This window comes from Streptopelia decaocto (genome assembly GCF_964273445.1).
Source record: "Streptopelia decaocto genome assembly, chromosome: 3".
NCBI classification, from domain to species: domain Eukaryota; kingdom Metazoa; phylum Chordata; class Aves; order Columbiformes; family Columbidae; genus Streptopelia; species Streptopelia decaocto.
The window spans coordinates 40,714,033-40,737,103 of NC_138656.1; the positions used below are offsets into that span (position 1 = coordinate 40,714,033).

The 23,071-nt window shown below is 37.6% G+C and overlaps 1 protein-coding gene across 4 annotated transcripts in view; it reads right to left on the bottom strand.

Annotated features, from left to right (window-relative positions):
* The window catches only part of CHRM3 (cholinergic receptor muscarinic 3), a 277,830-nt gene that overhangs the window by 186,523 nt on the left and 68,236 nt on the right, over positions 1-23,071 (bottom strand). For 3 of the 4 annotated variants that reach the window (XM_082047875.1, XM_082047876.1, XM_082047877.1), the window contains exon 2: positions 8,228-8,340. Coding sequence is in view for 1 of the 4 variants with exons in the window: in XM_082047874.1 (XP_081904000.1) it covers positions 7,255-7,261 (7 nt within the window). In the remaining 3 variants the exon portion in view is untranslated. Of the gene's footprint in view, positions 1-7,254; positions 7,305-8,227; positions 8,341-23,071 lie in introns of all 4 variants that reach the window. The other variant, XM_082047874.1, reaches the window with a different exon arrangement.

The window sequence follows — 23,071 nt, forward strand, 5'->3', positions numbered from 1 at the left end:
TCTAAGATAAGCATCTAAGATAGATGTAAGAGAGGAATTGCCTTGTGGAGTTGCTTGCCTCTCCCCATTGACAAATGAGAGACACCAGATGAATCCTACCTTTATAATAAAGATCAGTATCATAAGAGGTGCACAGTAATGGATCCAGAACATAGATAAAGCATGCAATGAAAAAAAAAAAAAAAAGGTTTTATTTTAAAGGAAGTAAATTACTTTCCAGGTTTGCTCACCTCTCACAAGAGATCACAAGAGAATTATCTTCTTCCCCACCCCCCCGAACAACTTATTTTATAAAGTGTCTTTGTATTATTTAAACTATTCGTTCATTTTTTTATACGTCTCCATACACATATACACCACACAAAAAAGTCATCAGTTAATGACATACAGCAAACTAACAGTAAGTCAGTAGAACCAAAATCAGCATTCTGATATATGTAAATAATTATTTCCTTAGTACCAGCATGACAAAGAATGACTTCGGATAACAATTTTATTCACTGCAGCACTTAAACAGATAATTTAGCAGAAAAATTAAAATTTGCCAAGAGAAATGCATACCCACAGAAACTAAACTTACAGTCCAAATTAGTTGCTACAAACCACTATAAAATGCAGTCAATTCACATAAAATGCAGTCAAAAGACATGTTCATGTAAAGCTGTATAAAAACAGCATAATACAAAGGGAAAAAATGAGAGGAAAGCTGATAAGGGGAAGTGTTACATGGTTTTATAAAAAGCAGGCATTAAATTTAACAGAGAAGGATATTAAAGATGGAGTTAAAGATTAACTACACAAAAGACTGAAAGTTTTGAGGATTTTATGCTGATTTCCCCCAACTTTGTTAATTTTCTGTCAAAGAAGGGTATCCAACAGCGTTTCAGTGTAACAAGAGTCTAAAAAGGTGAATGTCATTTATAAACAATAGTTATTTTATCAGAAAGTATGACCAATCTATTTCTAAAAACCTGCACTGATCTAGTTTTCTAGTAACAGTTCTGATCTCAATGAGATATTTCTCTCCAAGCTAATTGCCAATATTTAGATGCTTTTATTTGCAACAGTAAAACGAAAAAAAAAAAAAATCTTATCTAAATTTCTGAATAAATTTACTCAGATTTAATATAGTGCTCATCTAAAAGCAATGAATGCAGAATTGAACTGTGGATGCCTGCTGCAACAGCATGAATTAAACTCATGAATCTCATTCCTCCCCTTCTCAAGCACTTCATTAGTCCTTTCAAATGCCTAGATTTTGTTTCCCTGAGCTGAGAAATGCAACTTGCTTTTCATAAGCTATGTCTTTTCCACCAGTTTCCTCTTTTCTCCTATTGCTGATGCTGGCTAAGAGAATAATCAAAGTTGGAGGAGATACAGATACCACATGCATTTGATCAGTTGGAAGTCAGAGAACTGCAGTGATTCTCACCTGGTTTCTACATAGTGCTTTGCGAAGCTACTTTTCAAATGAGTCTTAAAACTCAGGCTTAATGCTTAATTCAGGCTTATGTCCTTAAGACAGTTCTCTGCTATTAGGCAAAGGATGACATTGGTGTGTTGAAAATAATTAAGAATAAAATTTAAAAATTAACAAGGTAAATTTCAGTGGCCTATACTGTTCAATGGTCACATTGGCAAATATACAGCTGACAATAAATTAGGGGGAGTACTGACACGGCTGATGGCAGAGCCTCCAGTCTGAAAGACCTTTATACCCTTGAGGTTCAGGCCAACAGAAACCTCACAACATTACGCAGGTGCTGGGATGGGTTTGCAGCACAGAAAACCCTCCGGTGTGAGCAGGGACCAGGAGCAGAGGGGATGGGCAGCCAGCCCTGGCAGGGGCAGAGCCCACAGCTGCCCTCACCTGAGGGGAGCGATGGTGCCACCTGGAACAGGAGGAGACTTCCCAAGGGGCTTACAGCCCACATGTCCCTAGGTTTTATAAATATTCGTAAGTATTCCAATAATTTAGAAAAAAAAGAAAAAAAAAAAAAAGTAATTCAGTCTATTTAACACTTTATATATATATATATATTTCTTTTTTAAACGTTATTTACTCTGATAACCAAATGCCTGCTATCCTCTCCCACAGTTGGGGCCACATACCTTTCAACTGTCTCAATATTATCTTGTTTATTTCAGAATTAAGGTCATATAAAAATCTAGTTTCAACATGTATATTTATGTAACATAAACCTCCAAAAACACTGAAGTAATAAGTATTTGGAAAGGAACTCTGCCTCCTAAGTATAAAAGAACAAATTATTGATTGCTCTAAGTAGCATACTTTTCCCGCACGCCCCCCCCGCCAAGTCCCTATTGAATCCTTTCTGTAAGAAACTCCGGGAGTTATCAAACTGAGGCATCTCAGAGATACATGAACCATCATCTGCCTCTAGCAGTCAACATCCGCCAAACAGGAGATGGATATATTCAGTTTTTCTTAAAATGAAACAAAGTTGCATTTTCTAGGCACGTTTTTGGTTGCTTAATTCTAGGTACCTGTAAGGTCCTCAACTCTCATAGTAAGCATTTAACATATTTTCTCAATTTATGTATCAAAAATTAAAACTATGTAATTAATTACACTGTAAACCAGGCTGCTGTGCGAGTCAGAAGGGTATGAAGGAGGAGAAGCAAGGCCACATGCAGTGATGCCACATGCCTCCTCCTGCCAGCCCAGCCACCCTGAGAAACATGACAGGAAAACACATAAACACTTGGCAGCTGATTTGTCTAACACAGAAGTGAATGATCAAAATATAGCAACCACTGTGTCCCACAAAAGAGCTTCCCCAAAACTCGTCTGTCACCACCAGCCAAGAGGAATCCAAAAGAGACAGGTGGTGAGGACACAACTGCTGGTATCGCCTAGCCTCCTGACCTGCACACAAGTGATGCTGGCCAGATCACCTGGACATGTATTTCAATGCTGGGAGCATGCCAGTGTGAGAACACAAATATGCAAAATCAACTCGATTACAGATTATCTAAAATAAAGCCACCTGTCCCTTCAAAAGGATCTCTCAGTGAGGTATCTGCACTAATTCCCTGCAGCTCAGCAAGGTCTAATGGGACCTCCTCCAAGGGGAGCAGTTGGTGTTGCTACGGCACCAAAGGAAGCTGATCATTGATGTGGCTCTCCTGGATCGCACACCATTTAAATCCTTCAAGCTTTCCAAGATTCTCCCCTGTCAAACTGATAATGGGTTGGATAGTTCTCTACTGCACTTTGGTTTTCCATTGGAAACTTTACCTTCATAGCAGAAGAATAAAATAAACAGATTTGAAGCACTTGCAGTATGTTTTTATAGAACTAATTGTCAATGAGAAAAAAACCTGGATTAAGATTCTAAGGACAAAAACAAGTAGCTTACTAGTATTTCCATGTCATTGTATTTTTTTGCCCCCTCCCCTTTTTTTTACCTTAATAAAACTAGTAAGTTCTTAGTGCTTTGAATGTCTGCAATTTCTTTTTTACAGTAGCACAGTAGAATGGCTAAAAATTAAATATTAATTCATTGGATATGCTTTCAAGGAAGTTTGCTGAAGCTTTAAATGCAGCACTGTCTTTAATAGCTTGGTGCAGTTAAAGACCACAGAATTTAAACACAACAGTAACGTTACCACAGAGCTTCTTCTCATTCCAAACACCTCTACTCATTTACTATTTTTTTTTTAATCCAAAAAGTCCACAGAGGTAGTTACTTGGCACGAATAATTTATGAATTCAGAAGAAAACTATGCACAAGTTCAAACTTACAGAAAGTTAAAGTATTTTCCTGTCTCCATTCAGATAAAAAAATCACTTGCGGTAGTTCATTTAAATCCAAATCCTATCACACTCACATTAGAAGGATGCTCTTTAGGAGGAAATAAAATAACACGCTGATCCGTGGACTAGTGCATCAGTCAGGACACACTGATAGAGAAACATTAGTCAAGATTCCTGACTAATAGAAGATCATTAGTAGACAGCATATCAGCAGCAATGCCTCTTAGGTTACTGAGCCTTCCCTTACCCAATACCTAACCCTGAGGCTAGTTTCTCTGTAGCTTTTGAAGCTTCTGTGGCATAATTTATTAAAGACTTTGGATCACAACATCAGCAGGAAAATGAAGTACATAGACGCGTGTGGAAATGAAAGTAAAAGAGCAAAGGGGAGTTCTTACTTTATTTGAATGTACTGAGGCAGCATTAAAAACCTAGTTTAAATTCACGCAAACCAGAAATTTTCAAGACAAACACTTACAGTTATCCCTTTGTTTCTGTTTATTAGCTGCAGTCATCTGAGTTTAGGATATATCTCAGTAGAATTGTGACTATTTCCATAAATAATGCATGCTTCATTTTGATTCTCTCAGTGTACCTGCTACGCCACTTACTCTGCATCCAAACAAAGACTTTGATGTGTTCAGACAGCCCTGGGAGCAGGTGGTATGACAGGACAGCCCCAGATTCACTGAATGCATCTGTGTGAGTTCCAACAGAGCATCGCCCTAAGTAAAATTAGTGGCAGTCTACAGAACCCTGAATTCTCACAAGGAGAAAGCATGGAAATACCAAAAATTGATTGGTTTTAAGACTTATTAATGATGACTTGCAGTTTAAATGCAGCACTTCAGCTACAACAATATCAGTAAACTGCAACAAGCCGTTAGCATGTAGAGGCTGAAATGAGCTCAGTAGCAGAAATATCCAAAATGCAAGCTTTCCATTACTTAGTGTTGGTATAGGAGGTTTCAGTACATAGTTTTTGACAGATTGTTTTAAGTTAAGAAATGGACATCCTGGGCTACACTTTCTCCATGTTTTCTTATTGTTGCCTTTTTTTTTTTTTTCTTCTCCAGTTGGGCAACAGAATGGTAACACTACCTGGCAGTTGCTGACACCATCTCTTGTATTGGGTTTGTGCGCCAAGGTTTGGTAGTGATTGTGCTACAGGGGTGGCTTTTATAAGAAGATGCTAGAAGCTTCCCCTGTGTCCAGCAAAGCCAACACCAGCCAGATCCAAAACGGACCCATCACTGGCCAAGGCCGAGCCCATCAGCGACAGCGGTAGTGCCTCTGGGACAACATAGTCAATAAGGGGAAAAAGCTGTTCCACAGCAACAGAAACAGAGAGAGTGAGAATATGTGAGAGAAACAACTCTGCAGACACCCAGATCAGCAAAGAAGGAGGGGCACAAGGTGCGCCAGGTCCTGGAGCAGAGATTCTCCTGCAGCCCATGGTACAGACCACGATGAGGCTGGCTGTCCCCTTCCAGCCCATGCAGGTCCACAGTGGAGAAGAGATCCACCTGCAGCCCGGGGAGGACCCCATGCCGAAACATGTGAATGCCTGAAGAAGGCTGTGACCCCATTCGTGAAGAACTGCAGCCCATGGGAAGGACTCACATTGGAGAAGTTCATGGAAGACTGTCTCCCATGGGAGGGACCCCATGGGGGAAGAGAGGAGTTCTCAGGAGTTCTCTCCTGAGAATGAAGGAGCAGTAGAGACAATGTGTGATGAACTGACTGCAGCCCCCATTCCCCATCCCTGTGCACCACTGGGCGTAGGAGGTAGAGAAAACTGGGAGTAAAGTTAAACCCAGGAAGAGGGTGTGGGGTGGAAGGTGTTTTAAAACTACAGGTGTTTAATAACTAGAGAATTATGTACAAATTTATATTTCTAGTACTCCTTCACTGTAAGATATTCCATTTCCATCTCACATAAGTTATTCTTAGATCCCACCGTCTCCTCTAAAAACCTGACTTCACCAACTTAATGTACCTTTCTGTAATAGGTTTCTCTGATCTAGTTAATAGGGCATAGGATTTGGGAACAAACTGGAACCATTATTATAATCTTTATTATTATTTCACATATTCTAAATGTATATTGCTGTTTTGAATATAATTTCTTCTCTTGCAGGGTTTGAATTTGACAAGCAAGCCTTATTTAGCTTACAGAGATCATTCTGCAAGCTACTGAAGTAAGGGTAGAAAAAACTCTAGGTTTGAGATCCTGTGTGGTAACATTCACTCTCCTTCCTGATGTCCACTTTGGCTTTAATCTGGTTAGAAAGAAGCAGTGGGGTAACTCACTGGGTTTTTGAGAGCTTATGTGAATCTCCAGTGGATACAACAGTGAGAGGGGCATGAAGATGCCCTTTCACACACATCCTCCTTGCTCGAGGAGATTGACTGCAGAGAAGAACAATTCTGACAAATAAACTGCCAAAATATGCAGTGTTTTTGTAATTGTCAATACAATGTAAAACAGCATTTCTTAAACTGTTCAAGATGTCGCTACACTTTTTTTTTTTTTTTTTTTTCCAGTTTGGCCACAAAGGAGACACTGTGGACTGGGTTCTGTTCTCATGCTGGCGGACATGGAATAATTGCAGTAAAATGTGGTGTAGCAGACCTCTGGAAAAGGAGACATCCTGCAGTGTTTACACATACAGGATAGACATCCTTTTCTCTGTTTAAAGAAGTTAGTTCTTCTACCAGACCTGTCACAAAGCCCTTATTTCACCATGAATCAGCACACATTCAGGATGCAAAAACAGGCTCAGAAATGTATGGCACATTGCTGATAAGGAAGAGGAGAAAAGAAAAGGTCAAGTCTTTGAAGCAAATCAGCTAATTCGGCAAATAAAAAGCCTGGTTAGGGAACAATGCAGAACTCAATGAATACCCGGGGAACTGCCTTGCAGAATCAACAGGTGCTGGATAAATCATCAAACAATATTTTTTTTTTCTCAATAATTTGCCAGCGGAAACAAGTGAGGTGATGTTTTCTTTGTTATTTATCCGTCTCCCTGGTTTCAGAGTTGTATGGTTAGTACCTGGGAGCCACATAATTTGAAATGCAAAGCCAGAAGAAATTGGTAACAGAGAGGCAGACAGAAGATGCCCTCCAAGGAATGAAAAAGATGTGCCCTATGTCTGTCTGTGTCACTTTGCAAATACTTATTTCCAACAAAAATAACAGTAACCAGTTTTGCTGGTAAATATCTCTATCCATTTATATGAGATATTGAGACACACTTTTCCACTATCAAGTGCAAACACACCTCTGGAAACTGTATTTTTTCCATCTTAGTTCATTATAGTACTTAACCATATCATAAGAATGGCTTTGACTAATGCCATTAATTTGCTGCCTCTATTCTCAAGGCTTGAGTCACTGCTTCTCTCACTACTTCTGCATACTTCTAAGGACTCTGAAATCTGGAATAGGAATAGAAAAGGAATGATACCTTTCATGTTGGCACATCATATCTTCTCTCACTTGAAGTCTCAACACAGGCTTAAGGTAACAAACATTTACAGACAGATTTTAACAACAGCTAAGCAACCATTCCACAAAATTCAGTACCATTCACATATAAACTTTGGCATAAGAGCCATGTCAAAACCCTTAAAAAGGAGAAGAGCAAGACGGTGGGGATTTTGACCTCAAATGCTTAACCTGGTATTTGGACAGGAGACTGAGCTGCTATTTCTGGTGTGTTAAAAGAGCAGTCACTGGAACATTTTGATATCCAAATTTGGTTTGTCAACGCGTTTAGCCAAATGAACAACTAGTGCTTTGGATCCCCTTATTGCACGTCTGGGCACCGTAAATCAGAAGTGATAGTTCAGTTATACTATGAGGAGCCTTGCTTTTAATATTATTGTTTATACAATACTTAACATTGCTCACAGATACTATAATCAGATTAATTGTAGGCACAAAACATATAAGGGTGCAAAAATAAAGCTGAAAAATCTTCTTCCTAAATAGTTTCTCAAGTTTTTTCCACCCATGTTTTGAAATGTATTTGTGACACCGTTACCGTTATTTTGTTCTTAAATACATTGTGGTATGTGTGACACCAAAAATAACATTTGGCTAGAATCAAATTTGAACTAAAACACCTCATACAGAGGTTAAGATACTTTCAAGCTGAAGGGAAAAATAACATTTCAAGTTGTGTATCAAGATCTTCGCACAGCCCCAAAATCATCCAGAAGAGAGAAAAAATTTGTACAGTTATTTTTTGAAGTTTTTTAAAACATCCCCAAATACCTTAAGAAAAAGAACTGGGTTTTATGTATACAGTAAATTAACAACTCTAGGCTAGTCCATAAGAAAACAATGGGGACAACATCCAATTAAGGTCACTGCAGACTTTTAGTTTCTTCTCTGAAATCAAGTATTTAACAGGAATGCACAGGAACAAAACTCACCATGGACAAGGAAGAGGAGAAGTAAATATCATGTTTCAGATGACTGTAAATCATCCAACTGGTAGCCCATTATACCACATACTGATGAAAGCCTTTGCCATTACCATCAAGATCTTAAAAAAAGAACAAACAAAACACAAAAAAGATAATCAGACACTGAAATACAGAAAACTGAACGTTCCTTATTTAAAATACAATTTCACTGTTCTTTAAAGCATACTTTTGAAAAGGGAGTTAAAAAAGAGCTTCTTGCACATCATCACCATTCAGCAAGGGCTTCTCTTACAACCACTGCAATGTATTTTGATCAGATACTTCATTTACAGCTCTTCTGCAGTTTTTTTTTTCGCTTTCAGCTGACTTTTCAGGCTTCAGATCTTTTATTCATTGTTGTTTAATGCTGACAGTTTTATGCATCAGCATTTTACACAAAACAATATTTTCAAGTGCTTTTTTATTCTCCTTTTTGTTTCTTTTATGCAGGACCTCCACAGTGCATTTTCCACCAAAGCATAAAATCCACATGCCAAAACTAACTACTAAGGTTGGTGATGGGGACGATGAACACACGCAGGGTGGCAGCCACCTGGGCCGGCAGCCTTGCACCGCCTCTCACACAGCGTACACGGCTTGACGAGGAACAACCATCATCCCATCAACAGCAACATGTTCCTATTAATTCCTGGTTTCTGTCTCACTAAGCATGAAGGCCAGAATGCTATAAAGCTCAGCTGATGGACAGAAAGGCAAGAGAGGCAGGCTCTGGGCCGCGTGGCTGAGTAGCACTGAGGTAGAAGCAGATGGAGTTTCACTGAATAGCATAAAATATCAGCAGTTTTCATTAATCTTTTCTTCCAATAAATCCTTAGTAGAGACTCTTGAAAAAATTCTTTACAGAACCATTTTGTCATTGTTCCTCCAAATTCACAGAAAATGCAGCCACTTAAACAGAAACACTGGCTCAAACTGAAAATTTGACTAATTTTTGTTTGCGTGTTTTGTTTTGGGTTTTGTTTGTTTTGGTAGGTTTTTTGTTTGTTTGGGGTTTGGTTTGTTTTATTGTTGTTTGTTTAGGGCTTTTGTTTGTTTTGTTGTTGTTTTTTGTTTGTTTTCTCAAAGCAAAAAGGGATGAGAGAATTCTACCACTCTTGAAGCATCCCATTTCAATTGTTTCATATTTAAACAGTTCCTCTCAAAAGAGGCTTTTTATTTCAGTTACATTTAATGTCAAATCTTGGGTTAAAAAAAAAAAAAAAGTCAAGACTAAAGTGAAAGTGTAATCCCAGCACTGTGGTTTCTCTTTCATAGAACATTTTGAAAGTGGGGGTTTACAAAAAACACTTTCATCAGATACAGAATGAGATTTCAAAGTTCTCTCTGAAATGAGGTTTTACATTTTTCATAGAACTGCACAGATCTTAAAAGCCAGGGAATTGATTTTCTTTTCATCTTTAATGAGAAAAGCTTAGGTAAAATTAATATAATTTTCTGACCATTTTCCACAGATTATTTTTGTCTGCAATCACACTTTTGCCCCCTTCTGCTGAAATTCTATATCTAAATTCTGTTAATAGTTTAAGGGCAACTACATGACCTTTCCAAACATTTAACCTTTCTGGTCTGCCTTCCTTCTCTAAAAATGCATTAGAAATGCTGATTTACAGGCTCAGCCAAGTGATACATAAATTTATGAAAACTGGAAGGGTAGAAAATGTCATCACCCAAATTAACTATAACCAACTCTTATCCAGATTTATTTTACAAGGGAAATAAATTCTTAATTACCCTAAGCAGGAGAATATTTTATCATGATGGAGACCTGCACAGAAGTCAAAAGAAATATGCTTCGGAAAAGGCGTTCAATTCACAAATTCACATACAATAGTTTTGAAGAGCACGTTCTTCTAAATACTTTTCTGTACTCATTTTCTAATGCTCTTTCAAAGAACAAAATTCCCTGTTTTCAAGTATAGTCGAGCTTTGTTCAGACAATCAGCAATTTTAAGCAGATCCTACACTGAGCTACTTACTGCTGCTACTTCTTGCCTCCCTTCTGTCTTTTCAGCACAAGGGAACAGGAGTGCGGTAATGGACCAACTCAAAAGTAACTAGTCAAAATCCCTTTTTTTTTTCTTAAGGCAGGTCTTTTCTCCCCACTCAGTTCACCACTTGGTGACAATGCCCACAATGCTGGTGTAAGGGATGAGTAGTGCACAGGTAGGCTCAGAGAGAAGATAAACTGCTTAACCTGTCACTGCTACTACTGAAACACATGTCAAACTGTGATCTTGTTTTGAGAAAAATTTTATCAACGAAGAAAGTATTAATATGAATACATTAGTATTTTAAACCAATATTGAAAGTTCACAGCTTTGCTATGTCAACATTATGCAATACAAGCTTCTAAAATTTAAGGCTTTCTACAGACAAAACTAATGGAAATGTGAAAAATGTGGAACAGAACTGATATGGCTATTTGGGGTCTTTTACAAGATATTCTCCATTTTTTCCCCTCCCCTCAAAGTCTGCAAGAACCAATATCTTTATAAGCTCTTCCCATAACTTATTTACATAAAGTGATCAATTTGTTATTTTATTCAAATTACTTTATTTTCATCATTTCCAGCTCTAAAATTATGAAAGAGTATCAGTCTGACCCTGCCAAGACTGTGAGGTGGGTAATCAGATAATTAGTTTGCTCCTTGAACAGGTTTAGACTTCACTGAACAACTTCCTTCCACGTGATTAAAGGAAACAAACAAACCAACCAAACTCCAAAACAACAACCAAAATAAGCCACAAACAAACCAACCAACCAACAACACACACAAATGCAAAAACCTCAAAACAACAACAAAACAACTGGAAAAAAATCTTTAAGGTTTGGGGTTTTTTACATTTAAGAAAACTGTGAGGAGATAATTTTCCACTCTCCCAGTTATTTCCTTTAATACATATGAAATTAATATGAGAACTCCAAGAGCTGGGTTTTTTGTTTTTTGTTTTGTTTGTTTGTTTTTTAATATCAGCATGTGCTCCCCTTTCCAACAAAGCATTTTCTTCCTCCAAACTTTTCCCAAACTTCACATATTCTTCTTTGCAGTATGAGGACTGTGGGATGTAGAAACCCACCAGTGTGCACAATGAACGTGACCTGGTCAGATAACTGCTGTGGCCACATTATAATTTCTGAATAACTGCACCTTTGTTTAAATAATCACACTGTCATAATTTGACGTAAACTTGTGGTTAAAGTAAATGAACTCTATTTTATACGTCAATGGACTAGTTACATACACATGATCAATCACTGTGTCTCAAATGCAAGAGGATTAACTTACTGTTGTGAAGTGCAAAGTTACTAAACCATTTTACCAGAAGCCCCTGACCATCATTCAGTCATAGGATCAAGGGCTTTGTCTTGCAGGACTAGATTCCCAAACTGCTCTTAAGGATGCTTTAGTGACCAACTTAAAAAGCTGAAAATTGTGTTTATGCATTCTGCTGATCATCTTAATCCTTCAGGAAGACATCTGTAGAGCCAAAACAATACAACTTTTGGCCTTCCTGTGGTATTTTCACTGCCCATAAATTTAAAATCCATAAAAAGACTTTGATGTTTTCAAATACTTTAAGTCTATGAAAGAAAAATAAACCTTGCAAGGATTAACATGGTTATATTTTTTTTTGAGCACACATAAAACCAAATAAGGTAGTATTCACAATACAGAGGCTTTTTAAGGAAGCCACTAAGCATTAGTGAAAGTTACAAAACACCTGAAATACAAACAACTACAAATCTGCTCATTGCACTTTTGACTTTTGATCTGTTCCCAGCACTTAAGTGGCACAGGTGGACAGTAGGAGTTTATTTGTGATTCACTGCTGGACACAAACCATTTACAGCCACATGGACAACAGTGGTCCCTGTGCACCACACAGGGACACATCCCTGCAGCCAGGTTAGCAGTGCCCCAGCACGGGTACAGGGACTGGCACCCATAACCAACCTCCAGCACAAAGTGCAGCCCATCCCAAGAGCAGAGGTTTTAAGCTCAACAGAATACAAAAAAACTCAGGTGGTCACCAAGGATTAAGTAAAAATTTTATCCTGGATTCACTTCTCAGAAACGTGGAGACAGTTTTAGACTGTACATATGTCTCCTTGTCATCTCCACCAAAGCCCAGCTAAAAAAGGGCAATATTGTGAGTGTCCTATGCAGCTACATAAGTACCCAGATAGAACAAGAATTAGCAATTGATTTCATTAATTAGAAAAGTTGCTATGAAGGAAGTGAATATTGTTGACAAAAGAAGTTTGCAAGCATTGTTCTCTACAGAAATCCAAGCTGTCATTTCAATAAAGGTAAAGTGTTTGTTTCCTAACAAGCAACCTGCACTGAAAACTAGTTCGAAGCCATAAGTATTTTGCATGTATTTCAGAAGCAGCTGACTGCAAATGGCTCAGCTTGTAATGATACAATTCCTGAGTCCCTCGCACACCCTTATACAAACCTGTCCCAGTGCTGCTCACCTGCACGGGCAGCGCAGCTTGGGGTTGTTCACGCAGCAGCTGCCTCAGCTGCTCTGCACCCATCCCTCCCAGCAAAAACATATATTTAGTTGTTAGATACGTTAATTTTCACTCATCAAAGCATATAACAGAGGAGAACATTTTGTGTACCTGTACCTCTAATTCTAAGCATAACTCCTGACCCTCATTCTTTCCTTTTTTAAATTAGTCGAACCCATGGATAGGTACTCCCTGGTATAACATGACAAAAAGAAAACACCAAAGGCCAACAGCGCTGCCAGCTACAGACTCCGCAAACCAGGACCGACAAACTGTGTAAACACAGGCAAACGCTTTCATGACAAATAACTCAACATACAGCTTCTTTTAAATCATTGACTATATTCAAAGTGATCTCTATTTATACATTTTATTTAAATGAAAACCCCTCATTAGGTTCAATTATGCTTAGATTTGCAACAACAGCACGATAAATGTCCATTGATCATTACAACACACTGAAGAATAACAATATATTAATTTTTACAACAAGAAGTGAAACTGAATGCATTTGTCCCTTTATAATGAACAAAACTGGATCATATCCAAATGACGAAACAGTTTGGCCCCTGGCAACTATCCTAACTGTTGTTTTAATCAAACTTTGTTTAATGTTATGAATATGCAATATTTAAAAACTGTGGAATAGCATATTATTGCTTGAAGCTCTCAAGTTTGTTTGAACAGCAAGGCCTTATAACCACAATGTCTAATGAGTACTGACAAAGTGCTTTTTAGTCCTTATACAAACTCTACTAGCACTGACCTATTTTCAAAGTGTAACCAATTCAGCTTACACTTATAACAAAAAAATCTACTACTCAGAAGCCAAAGAACACAATTACCCATTAAAATGCTACTTTCCAAAAAGAAAAAAGTGTCCAAAAAATAAATGTAATCAAGCTGCATTTGGAGCACAATCAATTAAAAGTGCATCTGGCAGCATGCATTGCTAAAATGGAAGGAAGGACTATTCACCTGAACAGTGAATACTGTTTGTAATAGAGCAATGAAACTGTGAAACAGTTTACATTTCTCTTGAATATTTCTTTGCTTTTTTCTCCATAATGATCCCCCACCTTACTACATTGTCATGAGGTGTTTGCAATGAATTTAAGGTTATTGGCATCAACATTTCAACACTGTAATTTCATAAGATTATTATTTATTTTATTGTAATTTATTTTAAAATAAAAATTCTAGTAAAAGATTAGTGATGAACAGTGTCAATGTGGTTTGAAATGTAGGTAGGACTCCATGTGGTATTTATTATTTCTGATGAGTATTTCTTAGAAGTATCTGGAAGAATATTTTGCTCTTAATTTCCCATTCAAACCATGGTCTTCATTTAGGGTATTTACTTCAGATCGCATGAAGCCTCATAATGCTATGACAGCATTGGTCTGTATGTTTTTTTAAGCATTTTGTGGGAAAAATACCTGTTTTGTAAGAGAACTGGACAGAGGAATCGACATGTCAGTTTATATCAACAGGTTCTGAATATCACTTTCTTACATGTTATCACTTCTTATATGCATGATAATAAACTAAGCATTTAATGTCATCTGAGTATGATTTCTAAAGGCTATGTAATCTTAAAAAGAATGCTCCTAAATCAGTCCACAAACTTCTCTTGTCACTTGCTCGCTTCCATTAACAGGACCTCAGGTGAAGAAACAGGGCTAATGTATTTCCTGTGAGAGAGCTCTGTTCCGAGCAAATATGTAAAGAAAATGTGATATTCGTTCTTCAGCACTTTCCATGAGCTACAGACTCTGCAAGATTAACTTTCATAGCAGGACAGAGTCTCTAACAGATTCTTGACCAATGCATGTCAGGAACAACGGTGCTCTGTCACTGTCAAACACCTATTTCTTCTTTTTACGCTAGAAGAATAGTTTTATATTTCTTTTCCATCTTGCAGAAAATGGCTGACCCACCAGAATATTTTTACCACATGAGCAACAGAAAGGAGATGTCATATGCAAAAATAGTGCTTCTCAACACATTTAAGTTCTGTGAACAGCCACTGCTGGCAAAGGAAGTATTTGTATCCTCATATTCTAAAAACCAAATAACATTTTGGGGAAGTACAGAAATTCAGGGGCAGCCTTCTGTGCTACAAAACAGTTAAAACTAAACCAAACCTTTTCTGTGCTGTTACTTCACCACCTTTTGCTTGCATGAGATATGAATAAAGTAGGAGAGCAATGACTAAAGTCAGAATTGATAGTTTGAACAGATATTCTACCATCTAACAATAACAGTTCATTAAAAAAAAAGGGAAAATTACTATCCAGGGTAGAATTCTTATTCAGGATTGACTGTGGATGGAGCCTGAGAGCAGAACATGGTTCACTTTGTCAACTTACCCTCAACACAGCAGCAACGTGGTTGTATTTAGCATGCGTCCCCAGAACTAATCCTTTAATGAACTGGTTTTAATTAACAATAAACCTTTCAAAAGCCATATCATCTCTTGTGGAAAAAATAAATAAAGCTTTAAATACCATGTATATTATATTGTAATAAAACCTGCCTAGGAGAAATGAGGTTACAACAGCTTCATGGCACCTCCTCCTTAATGCATGTCAACATCAGCAATGGGGACTTGGACTCAGAAGTGAAGGGATCACAAGCTGGTTTTAACCTCCTCAGAAGGGTCATTCATCTTCCTCTTCACTGGTATGTAGGACACACAACTTGGTACAGCAAATACCCACTACACACATTAATTAGGATAACAAAATATGAAAACATTCCTGGTTTCTTTGGAGTAAAGATAAAATTTAAGATGTGGGGGCAAGAAAGCAGCCATTTCAGAGTCTGTGGATTAAAGGATGAAGTCTCATTGTATACGGTAATTTAAGCCGTCAGTAATTGACCACTATGCAATGCACAGACTGATGTTTATCATGACCTTATGAATAAAACCATTTAACTGTCTTTCCATTCATGGCCTTCATATTAATTACATTAGTTGTCTTCACCTGGCAACTTGTGATGTTACATGTTTGTCTAGTGTTCATTAGTTGAGATTCCCTTATGGTAATGTACTTAGATGCTCTAAAAAATTCCTCTGTGGCCCCAAATCTTGCACAATGTTTTTTTTCTACAGATGCAGGTGTGAAATGCTAATTCCACCCCCTCTGTCCATCCCTCCAAAAATACAGGGTGTTTTAATAAGATGGACCCAGTTTCAAAGCAGTATATGTTTCAAATTTGGTCCACCTTTTTGAAACATCCTGTCCAATGAACAAAAAAAAAAAAAGATGCACCTCAGAATGCAAAATAACCGATCTGCATCATACAAACTGAAGAAAACTCAGTGGCGGCACTGCAGGAAAGCAAGTTATTGCAAAACTGACAGATTTGAGGATTACTGGCAAGACAAACTTCCCTGATACTTTTTTTAATTCCAGAAACACAGAGGTTAGTTAAATATCTTCCCAAAACTTCACGTCCTGCTCTGCTGACTAACAATAAACAGGTACTGAGCTCTCAACTGTGCATTGGTGCTGCTTTTGCTAAATCACACCACCAGCTAAAGCATGGCCAGCAATTATGAACTTAAAATGGCACAGTCAAGCATCAGTCAAAAACCCTCAGGGAGGTTTAAGCCAGAAATATATAGGTATTTCTCAAAGGATGCAGCAGATAGCACTAGAAGAAAAACATTTTAAAAACTGGTTGGAAATAAGTTGAGAAGTGTCAATACTGTACCTCACCTCCCTTGTACATGGATGAGTTACTGAACATTTGAAATGTTGCTTTACTCTGAAGCTTGCTTAGTGATGCTCTAAGCAATTCACAAGCCATCTGTTTAGAGCAGCAGATTTGGGGAGAAGGAAGGTTAGAAACTCAAATCAGGGAATATAGGAACCAGGAATATTATTTTCTGTCTCTTGGGGAAGGGAGCCAGCTGGCCCACGTGTCAGAGCTTTTTCCTCTGAGGGACCAAAAAGCATAATGGAGATACCAGAGGCATAGTCAGCAAATTTTCTTCTCATTACGAGAACTATATTGGAAGTAGTACCCTGAAAGTAGGCAGAAAAATCACAAGAAATGGGAAGAAAGTAGAGTTAGAAAGTTGAATAACATTTATTTTTCTGTGAAAATACTATATAGCAAAATCACCAAGGAACAAGCAATGTTGCTATAATTAATAATATGTGTGAAGTTAAAAAGGCTTTGAGGTAACAGAGAATATCCATCAGTTCACAATATATGCAGCTCTTTAAATTGCTGAACAAATTAGTTCAGCAGATGTCTTCTGTTATTAAGTCATAAGTACATATTGTATAAACCCCAGATAGCCAAGTTATATTACTGATTTTTATATGAGTGATAAAACCTGATATTTAAAATTTTATTTGTATTCCTATTTTAGCATAATTATTATTGTAACTTAAGCCCAGGCAAAAACAACATCAGCAGCAGCAGCAACCTTTTCCCTCAAAATCAACTCTGCTTCCCTGACCAAGATGTTTTTAGCCAAATCTAAATATTCTTTTTACACATTTCTCCTGCTCTGTGCTATTATAGTGTCTAGGAAGGTCCTTTTTTTGGGGAAATAAGAAGATACAGGCAGTATTTTTTCTGCTAATAAGATATAAACAAGTAAGACAAAGAATTCTGGTACTACAAGGATGTACTGTACTTTGCTATGTGGTGGTTTTATTAGTAATAATTATGTGAGTAAGTTACACACCAAAAAATCATTAAAGAAAGACTAAAGGCTTATGTTAAACCTGTAAAAGCTATGAACTAGAGGCTAACCTTCAGACACTAAAAAAGCTTCCAAAAGAAAAGCACGAACATGCTATACATGGAGGGATAATCACTTCATAAATTTTATGTAGACGTCTGAAGAACCATATCATTCTTTTTCTGTTTCATTAGAATAGGAACTAGAAATGCAAATGGAAAGAGAAATGATAGCTTTCAGTCTTGATAGACTTCAGTGGAACACCTTCCTCTGAAACTCCTCTTTATGCCGTACTTTTCTGCAGATGAAACAGGTACAAATCCTTGTGCTTAAGGGACAGCAATATTTGCACAGTCAAATAAAACAACTCCTCAGCCTCTCTCTTAGTGTATTGTAACTTTGCTAATTAAGCCAATTGTACTCTATATTTCTGTGCCAATGTTTTTTTTCTCCTCTCAAAGACATAGAAAGAATGGTTTAGTCATTACAAATTTATACTTTGAGGAAACCCCAGAATATTATGCCCAAATCATTTTGAAAAAAAAATAGTCTGACTTTTGAACACACTCACAACAGATGTGTGTTTGTTTCCAAAGAAAAAGTAAGAGAGAAGCATGGGGAACATTTTTTCTTTTTAATTTAGATTTGTTTTCATCGGTATTTTGCTTTCACTGTTGTTTTTCTTAATAGAAAGATAGTGTTATTCCCACACATTCGTTACAGAAATCCTGTTGTACTTTGTGTCCATTCACTTTGCAGTTTGCTTAAAAAAAAAAGTCACATAAACTACATGAAATCAAGATTTCAAATACTACAACATTCCATGAACTACATCAATAATTAAAAAATAAGATCATATAAAAGGGCATCACATTTAACCCTATTGTCCACTGCAAATAATTGGAAGGATACATCTGAAATTCCTATAAATCTTTTAAGTACTCCTAGAACATTCAAAATAATGGAAACATCACATGAAGCTTATCAAGCTTCCAACCAAAATGTGCAAAGCCTCGCTGTTAAGAAAATTACAGCACTGAGTTTGTACACTTCTGTTTTCTCCATCCAAATCCTACTGGCATAAACTGTAAATGTGACAAAACTATAGAGAGAGAGGAAATGTAGGTTACATGATGGTAAAAAAAGTTTAAGGGTAGGCTTAATACTTTTTACTGGCAATGATCATGACTTCCCTATACAGTTTTTTAGGTTTAAAATCTGTAGTTTAATATCAGGCAGATTGAAGTATGTGGTCGATAAATACAGTAAAATGAGTCCGAGTGGTATGATTACCACCTTGAAAAGGATAATGTAGGTGTAAATATCAAAAAAAAACAAGTAGTATTCTATAGAAGAAAAACCCTAATTTGAAAACAAGAAATCTACTATCTCACCAATAACTTCATTGAACAATGTTACCAGTTATACACAGAGAGATAGAGGAGCTGAAGACTGCACGCTCCTTTTTTAAAAAAAAAACATTTTCTTTTAAAGCAAATCGCCCAAGTTAATGAAAACCATGAGATGCTCAAAAATCCTGACCAAAGCTGATGAGGAAGTACATGCCAAAACCAGAACAACCCAAGGGTTACCTCCGAGACCAGCTTCTCCAGGTAAGATATCTTTGGGAGGGAAGGAAGGAGGGAGGGAAGGAGGGAAGGAGGGAAGGAGGGAAGGAGGGAAGGAGGGAAGGAGGGAAGGAGGGAAGGAGGGAAGGGAGGAAGGGAGGAAGGGAGGAAGGGAGGAAGGGAGGAAGGGAGGAAGGGAGGAAGGGAGGGAAAAAAGAGAGAAATATTGATTACCTATGTGATGCTTAGTGTTAATATATCCCAATGAAATCAATAAAGATCAATAATATCTACATCTGTAATTGCAACAGTACATAGCAATTCTGACAGTGTGAGATCCAAAACATACTAACTTCTCCCTCCAAGAAGAGTTAACCAGCAATTCCTCAGATGCTCTGGTGACAGAGAACTGTGTTCATAGTTTAGATGGTGACCACAATAAGTCAACAAACATTAATGACCATCTATTTCCAAGCAAAACAAACCATTTTTGTAACAGATTGTGTTTCTCCAAAAGTTTCTAAAAGACAGTAATTGTAAATGTATGATTTTAATCTCATCTTGAAGAATTTGTGTGAAGTTCACTTTGTACATCCAGCCAAACTAAAGATTTTCCTGCCCAGTGACCTGAAAACATTCGATTCTCTCAAAGATAACATCTTCCTTTATAAACCAGAGCATAGGCCACCAAAGTGACACAGCTGAAGACCTCCTAATAAGAAATACAAACTTACACATTTTATTTCATATCAAATATGAACTACACCATGAATTTTTCATACTATGGTTGTTTCTTCCCAAGTACAATTTATGTATGTATAGTTTGTTTGTTCTTCTTTCTTTTCATGCTTTTCCTTTCCTTAGTTCTTTCTCATGGTCAAAACAGCTTTTTTGGCTTTTTAAACACATTGTCTTTTCAGAAACTTGTAAGAACTTAAGAGTACTGTACTGTCACAGAAAGGGTCAAAGAAGCCCCGACTGTCACTTCCAACAGTGGCCAAAAGCAAATGCCCGGGCAGTATGATAAGTGATCCCTAAGCATAACTCACCTTTTTCCCAGCCTCTTGACAAAATCACTGAGCCACATGTAGTCATGGCTTCCCTGTATGGCACTATCTTCATTTCATAAAATCCCTCTGCAATTCTTCAGTTTCCCTCACTATCCGAAATAAGTTTACACCATCAGCAAACCTCACCACTCAGATGCTCTCCAACGAAATATATCTTCACCTGAATGAGGAGTTCTAGTGTCAGGTTAATATTTTTTTTTTTTTTTTAAACTAGCTACAATAAAACCATGATAATACAAAATTAAGAAACATCCTCTTTACAAGGTGGTTTGGTTTTCCTGCCCCACCAGCCTTTCCCACTCCCCAGTTTTCAGTGAAAACTCTCCAAAACACAGATGTGAGTCTCCAAGTTGTGAGGTTTCTACAGGTTTCAAGATTAACAGGTAGTGGAAACAGACACTAGTAATGAAAGAATGCATAGAAAAAAAAGGGGCAAGAAACTTGGCCTTAATCTGTTTTGCCTGGCACCCATTCCAGCTGCTGGCAGCAGGCACATATGCGCTTCTTCTGTTCTAGCACTGTCCTTTCTGAAGTGCATCCACCAAAAGAGAAAAGGATAGGAAGATGTAGATGGCATAAGATGGAAAACAAATCCACAAGTACTAATGCTTAGTTATTTTCTTTACTTATGAAACAAACTGTTTTAAAATCCAGATCAAATTGAACACCCCTATATTAAGAAAAAAAATATATATATATCTATATTGTTCTGTATAGACAATATATATTGTCTATAAAGCAGCCAAAGGTTATAACAATATTTTAGTAATGTAGGATTTTTCCTGTGCAAGTTATGTGAGAAAGCTACGTAAGAGTTTACAAAGCCCATATCTATTTTTCTGTAAGAAAACATGTCACAAAGGAAAAATCCCATTGCTGTGAAGAAGGAAGAACAATGAACTGTTACAATTACCCTAGGTACAGAGACTTTATTGACTGGATAATAGATACTAAAAGAGGGAAAGATCTGTGCCTACACTGAGCTCTGCCCAAAACCACATGTACCCGGCGTTGTATGGACAACTTGGAGAATGGTCTTCATCTATCTCATCATGGGCATCTTGGCAGTCTCCATCACCAAGTTAAACAAAGCACCCAGTGGCATGCCTGCTCATAGCAGAGCTCATCTCTCTGAAAGTCTTTCCAAGCCCCAGATGACCTTTGCCTTCATGGCAAGATCTGGAGGAGCTCTGCATGCCCTGGAGAAAGAAGGGGTCTCAGCAAGTGTCCTGCAGGAGCAGAGCAACCCATGGGAATCAGGAAGGAGTGTGATTGACTGGGGGTGTCAGATGGCAGAAACCTGTATTCATGTCTGGAAAGTTTCTTTCAGCAATTCTATCTTAATATTCTAAGGCTCTCAAAGAATTTTAAAAGTAAAATAAGCAAGTTAACTTTTTTTTTTTTTTTTTTTTTTTTTTAATCCGAAAGTGGCTACAATACAAAGATCTTCAAACTTCTATCAAACCTACGGGACTTTTCTTGTTTTCCACCATTGGTAAGCCTTCAACTGACCTTTTTCTTTTCAAGATCTTGTGTACAACCTGCTCATTCTGCAAGACATTAAATACAATGTCATTGGCATGGCTCAAGAAAACAAAGCTAATTAGGCACTTGTGTTACTTCCTGCAAGACTGCTTCTTGGACCTATTTGCCACTGAATACACAGCTTACTACAGCTGCATCATGTGCACATGCCCATAAATATGCAGAAAGTGTTAGAGAAACACAAACAAGTAAATGCCAACCCCCTACTTGGGATTCCGTACCCTAACCCTTAAATTAATGGGAATGTCCCTGATTTCAAAGAGCTGATAGCTCCTTTAACTAAGGGACCTTAAAGATTAGCACCTTTAAGGAAGGCAACAGAAAATGTGAGAGAAGATATAAAGGGGAAAAAAGCAACCCTGCAGTAAGAGGGAAGGAGAATCACAAAGTGAAAAGACATGAACAATATCTAATCAGATTTTGTATGTTCATCTCAACAGCTCCTTGAATTAAGGAAAGTAAAAATCAGTGCAGGCTTCAGGCTGAAGGGGAGGAGAGGATCCTGCTGCTGAGCAGGGACTCCCACACCAACTCAATGTCAGGGAATTTCTCTATCCGATACAGGGATAGAATTTGTCACCTCATACCCCTGTGGGCAACTGATCTGGACAAGACGTGCAGCCGCTACCGTGGACGGTAGAAACGACTTAAAGCTCTCAAGATCAACAACTCGGTACTTGTATGATATTTACAGGGGAATGTTGCCAAGACATTGACCTCGGACGAAGCCAAGAGTGTGTGAATCAGTGATGTTCAGCATAATCCCCTCGTAAAAATCTGATGGTGAGTCACCAGGCACAAATAGCTTCCTGCTCATTTTGCAAACAAGGAGAAGGCAGGAAAGGGCTGAATGAATGAATAAATGGTTTGTGTATTTCTTTTCTCTGAAATGCTGGCTCTGAAGAGGATACAGACAGAGGGAAGGCAGGAGTGGTATGAGCACAGCAGTTGTGCATCGGTATCACATATGGAAAAGGGTAAAAGGAAGGCAAAGGGACGCTGAGAAAAGAAACAAACCCAAGATGCGGCTCCAGGCAGGATGAATAATGCCCTCTTAAGAGAGTCTGATTCTCAGATGTATTTTCAGCCTACACATTTCTCATCATGTCTGTCTTCTGCATTGTAGAGGTTTTATAATCTGTCTTCCATACAATGTAAGCGCTCTCTAAATTTTAGCTCTGTAGTGAGCACTAATAATAATAATAATAATAATAAATCTTTCTTCTTCAATTATTACAACTATTCTGGGTTTCCAGATAGATGTGTTTAAATGGCCCCACATATCATAAAGAGCTTTATGAAGTTATGGCTGGACAGACAACTCCAGTTGTACATACCCATACATCAACAATTAAAAGAAAAAAAAACAAACCCATATGT